Genomic DNA, 8,481 nt, shown 5'->3' with positions numbered 1-8,481 from the left:
ATTACAGGCGTGAGCCACTGCGCCCAGCCTTCTTATTATTTTTGAGATGGAGTCTCACTCTGTCACCAGGCTGGAGTGCAGTGGTGCGATCTTGGCTCACTGCAACTTCCACCTCTCGGGGTCAAGTGATTTTCCTGCCTCAATCTCTAGAGTAGCTGAGACTACAGGTGCACGCCACCACACCCAGCTAATTTTTGTATTTTTAGTAGAGACGGAGTTTTCACCATGTTGGCCACAATGGTCTCGATCTCCCGACCTTGTGTTCCGCCCGCCTCGGCCTCCCAAAGTGTTGGGATTACAGATGTGAGCCACTGCGCCTGGCCAACATAATGCAATTATAAATAGCAATACGGAATAAAAAATGTACCACTGGCAACGGCAACCCCCAACCCCCTTTGGGTCCCCTCCCATTTTATGGGAGCTCTGTTTTCACTCTATTAAATCTTGCAACTGCAAAAAAAAAAAAAAAAAAAAAAATCCAAACTTGTAGCTGAATCCAAAAGATCAACAAAATGAGCAAACATCTGCATAACTCCACTAAAATATGTAGTAATATATTGAGCTGCCTACATAGTAGTGTCATTTGTAAAGGTTTCCTAAATCCTGCCAAAACCGCTAGTTCAGAAAGATGGCATATGCATAATAGGAAGATATAAAATAATAAATACAAGTTTTCATGCCCTTTAGTTGTTTGTGGTGGCTGCATACCATGAGACTAGAAAATATCTGACAATAATTATCCCTTATTACAGAATGCCACTGCTCTTGGAATAAGAGGAAAACAAAATAAAATCCTATAACAATTTAAGGAACCTGGAAATATGCTTGAGTTTTAACTCAGAATATCCTTTATTATTGGAAGGATATGTGTACAGTCATAATCTGTTTATTGAATCAAAATATTATACGAATGGCTCTTAATGAATCAAATGAGTCCAATGTTTATTTTTCCTATGTTTTGTGTTATTATGTCACCAAGTAGCAACCGTCACTTTTTTTTTTATTTTATTTTTTGAGACAGAGTTTTGTTCTTGTTGCCCAGGCTGGAGTGCAATGGCACGACCTCGGCTCACTGCAACCTCTGCCTCCGGGTTCAAGCGATTCTCCTGCCTCAGCCTCCCAAGTAGCTGGGATTACAGGCATGTGCCACCACGCCCAGCTAATTTTGTATTTTTAGTAGAGACTGGGTTTCTCCATGTTGGTCACACTGGTCTTGAACTCTTGACCTCAGGTGACCTGCCTGCCTCGGCCTCCCAAAGTGTGGGATTATAGGTGTGAGCCACCATACCCAGATTTTCTTCTTTTTTTTTGGGGGGGGACAGTCTTGTTCTGTCACCCAGGCTGGAGTGCAGTGGTGTGATCTTGGCTCATTGCAACCTCTGCCTCCCAGGTTCAAGCAATTCTCCTGTCTCAGCCTACCAGGTAGCTGGGATTACAGGTGCCCGACACCATGCCCAGCTAATTTTTGTATTTTTAAGTAGAGATGGGGTTTTACCATTTTGGCCAGGCTGGTCTAGAACTCCTGACCTCAAGTGATCCACCAGCCTTGGCCTCCCAAAGTGCTGGCATTACCGTGTCTGGCCTCAACAGTCACTTCTAAACGTATTAAATTAAAAGTTTAAACACAGCCAGGTGTGGTGGCTCAATCTTGTAATCTCAGTGCTTTGGGAAACCGAGGCAGGCAGCGCGCTTGAGCTCAGGAGTTTGAGACCAGCCTGGGCAACATGGTGAAACCCCTACTCTACAAAAAATACAAAAAATCAGCCAGGCTTGGTCGCACATGCCTGTGGTCCCAGCTACTTGGGAGGCTGTCACGGGAGGATCACTTAAGCCCAGGAGGACAAGGCTCCAAGATCTCACCATTGCATTCCAGCCCGGGCAACAGGGTGAGACCTGGTCTAAAAAAAGGAAAAAACAAAACAAAACAAAACAAAAAAGGCTTAAACACAAGTGACAGAGGCAAAACACAGGTAATACTGTAACAATTGGGTTATTTGTAACTCTCCAGCAAGCACTTCAATCCTGCACAGACACCAACCAACAACAAACAACAGCCTCTTTGAGGTTCCAGATAAACATAATCTCAAATAAAAGTTACAAATATGAAAAGACAACAAAAAACTTTGGGCTGAAAAAAAGGGCACAGATTATAGTTGCTACAAAAAGGTGTGAAAGGAAGTAGATTCGAGAAAACAGGATGGGAGGAAATATTTGCCAACTATGAATCCAACAAAGGACTAATATCTAGAATCTGGAAGGAACTCAAAACAAATCAGCAAGGAAAAAACCAAATAATCCCATCAAAAAGTGGGCAAATGACAGGAATAGGCATTTCTCAAAAGAAGATACACAACAAGATGCCTCCTTATTCCTGCAAGAATGCCATAATTGGCCGGGTGCAGTGGGTCATGTCAGCACTTTGGGAGGCTGAGGTGGGCGGATCACGAAGTAAAGTGATCGAGACCATACTGGCCAACACGGTGAAACCCCATCTCTACTAAAAATACAAAAATTAGCTGGGCGTGGTGGCATGCGCCTGTAGTCCCAGCTACTCGGGAGGCTGAGGCAGGAGAATGGCATGAACCCGGGAGGCGGAGGTTGAAGTGAGCCAAGATTGTGCCACTGCACTCCGGCCTGGTGACAGAGAGAGAATCTCAAAAAAATAAATAAATAAATAAAAAGAATGGCCACAATTTAAAAGTCAAAAAACAACAGACGTTGGTATGGATGTGGTGAGAAGGAAACACTTTTACACTGCCGGTGGAGATGTAAACTAGTACAACCACTATGGAAAACAGTGTGGAGATTCCTTAAAGAACGAAAAGTAGATCTACCATTTGATCCAGCAATCCCACTAACCCAAAAGAAAATGAGTTATTACTCATTTTCTTACATGCATGTTTATAGCAGCACAATTTGCAACTCCAAGGGTATGCAACCAACGTAAGTGTCCATCAACCAAGGAGTGGATAAAGAAAATGTGGTTTATATACACCATGGAATACTACTCAGTAATAAAAAGGAATACAATAATGTATTTTGCAGCAACTTGGATGGAGCTAGAGACCATTATTCGAAGTAAAGTAACTCAGGAAAGGAAAACCAAATATTGTATGTTTTCACTTATAAGTTGAAGCTATGCTATGGGTATGCAAAGGCATACAGTGTGGTATAATGGACTCTGGAGACTCACAAGGGAGAGGGTGGAAGGTCACACAAGGATTAAAAAAAAACATATTGGCTACAACATACACTACTCGGGTAATGGGTGCACTAAAATCTCAGACTTCACCACTGTACAATTCTTCCATGTAACCCAAAACCACTTGTACCCAAAGCTAGTGAAATTTAAAACATACTTGAAAAGAAAGAAAAAAGGCTAGGTGTGGTGGCTCACACCTGTAATCTCAGCACTTTGGGAGGCTGAGGCAGACAGATCACTTGAGCTCAGGAGTTTGAGACCAGCCTGGGCAACATGGTGAAAACTCCATCTCTACAAAAAAATTAGCCTGGCATGGTGGCACACAACTGTAGTCCCAGCTACTCAGGGGGCTGAGGTGGGAGGACTGCTTGAGCCTGGGAGGTCAGCCTGCAGTGAACCACTGAGCCATGATCTTGCGCCACTGCACTCCAGCCTGGGTGACAGAGTAAGACCCTGTCTCAAAAAAAAAATAAAAAATAAAAAATAAATAAATAAATAAAAGAAATATTTTCAGAATGTAAAAATCAAAGAGGCTAGGCGCAGTGGTAGGTTAGCTTGAGTTCAGGAGCTTGAGACCAGCATGGGCAACTTAGTAAGACCGTCTCTACAAGAAAATCAAAATATTAGCCAGGTGTGGTGGCGTGCACTTGTGATCCCAGCTACTTGTAAGGCTGAGGCAGGAGGACTGCTTGAGTCCAGGACGTCAAGGCTGCAGTGAGCTATGATTATGCCACTCTACTCCAGCATGGGTGACATCTCTGAGAAAAGAAATAACGTAAAAAAAAAAACAAAAAACAAAAAATAAATAGAAGAATATGTTAGTACTAATGCTTATAATTGTTCAGCAGAAACTGGTGGTAATCCTAAAGCACCAAACTTGACTAGATATGGTAGATGCTGTGAGAAAGAAAATGCAGAAAGAGGCATAACATTCTTACTCTATACCAGAGCTTTCATAAAAAGTTAAAAAACATTTAGAGTACTCTGTAAGTACTAAATTATAGGTTAAAATTAGCAATTGTCTAGAAAGTTTAAAAGTAAGAATTTAGGAAATTATTCTCAATTATAAATCTGTGCTCTAAGGAACACTGTTCAAGAAAGGATTCCTTCTTCTCCCTGATACCATCCTTGGTTTTAGTAACTACCTCCGTGACTTAATAGAATGCAATTACTTAGAAATAATATCAGATAGACATTAAAGATTTTAATATTCTATCAAGTTGGCTGTACCATAAACATTTCATTGTCATTTACAATAATTAGCAAATTCCCAGTGGGCAGACACGTCACACTCACTGTAAAAAGCATTACACAGTCAACGTGTAATGACTTAAACAGAATTCTCAGGTCAGGCTATGGAAAGGAACATTAAGTAGAAGCACAGCTGCACAACACTGCAGGTCTTGGCACAGGCCATACTCTCCAAATTTTGTTGTTTTTCTGGATGATGAAATAAGAGACAAAGAAAATGCTGTCACGCAGCAAATCATCGGAAGAGCCAATGTTAGCAATCTGTTACTGACCCTGGTTCCAAGATACGGCCTACTTGTTCTGCCAACTATCCCTATGCACGGTCCAGAACTAATCCCAGTTTTGATTCACTAAACCAACAGATGAGTCATAAAATACAAGTGAAAAACTCTAAAGCACAAATGCAAAGGGAAATGACGTACTTCTTGTGGGACTACACACACATGAAATGTGAGCCTTCTGTGAGCTGCGGCTGAGTGGACGGAACCGGCGATGCCGAGGACTCAGGAGATGGGGACAGACTTTTCACTAAAACACACAAAGAAAATGGGAGAAGATAAAAATCTTTAAGACACATTTGGAGAAGTAAATCCTGATGTTGTAATCCCACAAAAATGAGAACATGTTTTGAGAAGTAAGTAAGAGATGCATTTGGTTCCACCGTGATTTTTTCTTTTCAAATAATTAAAAACAAATTGTTATTAATCGAGATGCGGTCTATGTTGTCCAGGCTGGTCTCGAACTCTTGGCATCATGCGATACGCCCATCTCGGTCTCCCAAAGTGTTGGGATTATGTGCCCAGCCTGTTATTTTCTTCTTCTTCTTCTTCTTTTTTGTTTTTTAGATACAGAGTCTTGCATTGTCGCCCAGGCTGGAGTGCAGTGGCACGATCTCGGCTCACTGCAAGCTCCGCCTCCCGGGTTCACGCCATTCTCCTGCCTCAGCCTCCCGAGTAGCTGGGACTACAGGTGCCCGCCACCTCGCCCGGCTAATTTCTTGTATTTTTAGTAGAGATGGGGTTTCACTGTGTTAACCAGGATGATCTCAATCTCCTGACTTTGTGATCTGCCCGCTTCGGCCTCCCAAAGTGCTGGGATTACAGGCATGAGCCACCGGCCGCCCAGCCTGTTATTTTCTAATCTGCAATCTAATTATTCAGTATAAAATGTTTCCTGAAGACTATTTAATTTTGTTTTTGTTTTTTGTTTTTTTTGGCTGGGTGTGGTGGCTCATGTCTGTAATCCCACCACTTTGGGAGGCCGAGGCTGGCGGATCATTTGAGGTCAGGAGTTCGAGACCAGCCTGGCCAACATGCTGAAACCCCGACTCTAGTAAAAATACAAAAATTAGTCAGACATGGTAGCTCGTGCATGTATTCCTAGCTACTCAGGAGGTCGGGGCAGGAGAAGTGCTTGAACCCAGGAGCCGGAAGCTGCAATGAGCTGAGATCGCACCTCTGTATTTTAGCCTGGGCAAGACAGCAAGACTTTGTTTCAAACAACAAGAACAACAACAACAAAAACAAAAAAAATATACAATTTTTTTTTTTTTTTGCTTTGAGGTTAATTTTCTGTTGCCACTTTTCTAGTTTTATGTAGCTATATACTACAGATGATTTAAATGCTGTGGTTTTAATACTATCATACCACTTTGATCCAGACCTGCTACATAATAACCAAAACTGGCCAGTGACAATTTTTTTTTAACAGTGAGACCTCCTGTGCACACTACCTAATTTATTTATTTATTTAGAGACAGAGTTTCGCTCTTGTCATCCAGGGTGGAGTGCAGGGGCGTGATCTCAGCTCACTGCAACCTCTGCCTCCCGGGTTCAAGCAATTCTCTGCCTCAGCCTCCTGAGTAGCTGGTATTGGAGGTGCCTGCCACCATGCCCAGCTAATTTTTTGTATTTTTAGTAGAGATGGGGTTTCACCATCTTGGCCAGGCTGGTCTTGAACTCCTGACCTGGTGATCCACCTGCCTCGGCCTCCCAAAGTGCTGGATTATAGGCGTGAGCCACCGCGCCTGGCTGAAAGATTTTATTAGAAAAAGTTTACTCTATATGTTAAAATTGAAAGGAAAAAGCAAAACCAAAACCAATGTGTTGATCCCTCTGCCAGGGTAGACTCTGGCAGGGACCGCATCCCTCCTGAAGGTACACTTGGGGAAGCAAACGTTGACTAATCTACAGTCAAGGTACTTAAGTGATTCCCTTCTTAGAATCTCCCCATGGAAAATAAATTGAGAAGTTCAGAGGAAGCACCAGGTAGAAAATTATGAAATGTATACTAGCTACCTGCCATTGTTTGATTTCCTCTAGAAACCTCAGGAGTTGATTCGTAAGAAATAACAGTTTCTTCCTGTTCGTCAGCATTGTTCTTTGTATTTTCTTCAGGATGGTCTTCTGGTTTATGATTTGTGATCTGTGTTTCATCTTGAGGGCTGATGAAAATAGATTGGAATTTAAAAATTTGTCACTATAGAATACAATTAATTTTTCTTCTTTTTTTGTTATAAAAGATGCCACCACCTATGTTTAACAATTAACATTTTCTTACAAGTAATCTTTTCTTTTTTTTGAAAGTTTCAAACAAAGGAATTAGAGCAAATAATAAACCTGTATATTCATTTCAATAATTACTCAGTTTGCCAATCTTGCTTCATCTAAGCCCTAAAACCCTCGCTCCCTAAACCATTTAAAGCAGATTCTAGATATGATATTTAATCTGTAAGTACTTCAGTACATATTTTTAATATGTTAATGCCATCAAATATCCAGTCAGTGCTTAAATTTTCCTGGTGCCTCATAATGTTATTTTAGAATTAGAATCAGGATCCAAACAAAGTCCATATATTACCTGACAAATTCCTTAAAGTCTACTTTAATCCAAAACAAACTGCCCCAGATCCCTTTTACTCTTTGCCATTTATATGTAAAAGAACCTGGTCTATCTGTCCTATATAGTTTATCACATTCTGGATTCTGATGATTGTATCCCTCAAGATTCTCTATAAAGTTGTATTATTACTATTATTAATTTTTTTTTTTTTTTTTTGAGACAGAGTCTTGTTCTGTCGCCCAGGCTGGAGTGCAGTGGCGTGATGTAGGCTCACTGCAAGCTCCGTCTCCCGGGTCCCTGCCATTCTCCTGCCTCAGCCTCCAGAGTAGCAGGGACTACAGGCACCTGCCACCACATCTGGCTAACTTTTCGTATTTTTAGCAGAGACGGGGTTTCACCGTATTAGTCAGGATGGTCTCGAAGTCCTGACTTCGTGATCCGCCCGCCTCAGCCTCCCAAAGTGCTGGGATTACAGGCGTGAGCCACCGTGCCTGGCCAAAGTTGTATGATTTTAAGGCTTATTCAAATTTAGGGTTTGGAGGGGCAAGTAACACTTCATTAGGTGGGTGTCATGAACTATCGCATTAACAGATTGTTTCTCCGTTTCTACTAAAAATACAAAAACTAGCTGGGCACAGTGGCAGGCGCCTGTAAACCTAGCTACTTGGGAGGCTGAGGCAGGAGAATCGCTTGAATCAGCAGGGGCAGAGGTTGCAGTGAGCCAAGATTGCACCACTGCACTCCAGCATGTGGGCCACAGAGTGAGACCCCATCCCCACCCCCGCCAAAAAAAAAAAAAAAGATCAGTGAGTTCAGGGGTTATTGGGTTGACCCATTCACATAAAGCTCCTTGTCAGATTTTCAGCTGACAGCTTTGGCAGCCACTGAGGAATACTATTCAAATCCAATATTTCATTAGGGTTAGCAAAGCAATGACACTCTCTTTTTTTTGAGGCAGATTCTCACTCTGTCACTCAGGCTGGAGTACAGTGGCAGGATCTTGGCTCACTGTGACCTCCACCTCCCTGGCTCAAGGAATTCTTGTGCCTCAGCCTCCCAAGCAGATGGGATGACAGGCATATGTCACTAGGCCCAGATAATTTTTGTATTTTTAGTAGAGACAGTGTTTCACCATATTATTGGCCAGGCTAGTTTCAAACTCCTGACCTCAATTGATCTGCCTGCCT

At 42.2% G+C, this 8,481-nt stretch overlaps 1 protein-coding gene across 1 annotated transcript in view; it reads right to left on the bottom strand.

The window, feature by feature from the left end:
• Positions 1–8,481, bottom strand: part of PLEKHA5 (pleckstrin homology domain containing, family A member 5) — a 147,930-nt gene that overhangs the window by 1,153 nt on the left and 138,296 nt on the right. The window contains exons 22-23 of the mRNA XM_011975468.1: positions 6,751–6,896; positions 4,876–4,981 (exon numbers count right to left, since the gene is read on the bottom strand). Of these exons, the coding sequence (XP_011830858.1) occupies positions 4,887–4,981; positions 6,751–6,896 (241 nt within the window). The 3' untranslated portion in view covers positions 4,876–4,886. The remainder of the gene's footprint in view (positions 1–4,875; positions 4,982–6,750; positions 6,897–8,481) is intronic.

Source organism: Mandrillus leucophaeus, unplaced genomic scaffold (assembly GCF_000951045.1).
Source record: "Mandrillus leucophaeus isolate KB7577 unplaced genomic scaffold, Mleu.le_1.0 Scaffold156, whole genome shotgun sequence".
Classification (NCBI taxonomy): domain Eukaryota; kingdom Metazoa; phylum Chordata; class Mammalia; order Primates; family Cercopithecidae; genus Mandrillus; species Mandrillus leucophaeus.
The sequence above is the reverse complement of the archived record's forward strand: the minus strand, read 5'-3'. Positions and strand labels throughout refer to the sequence as shown.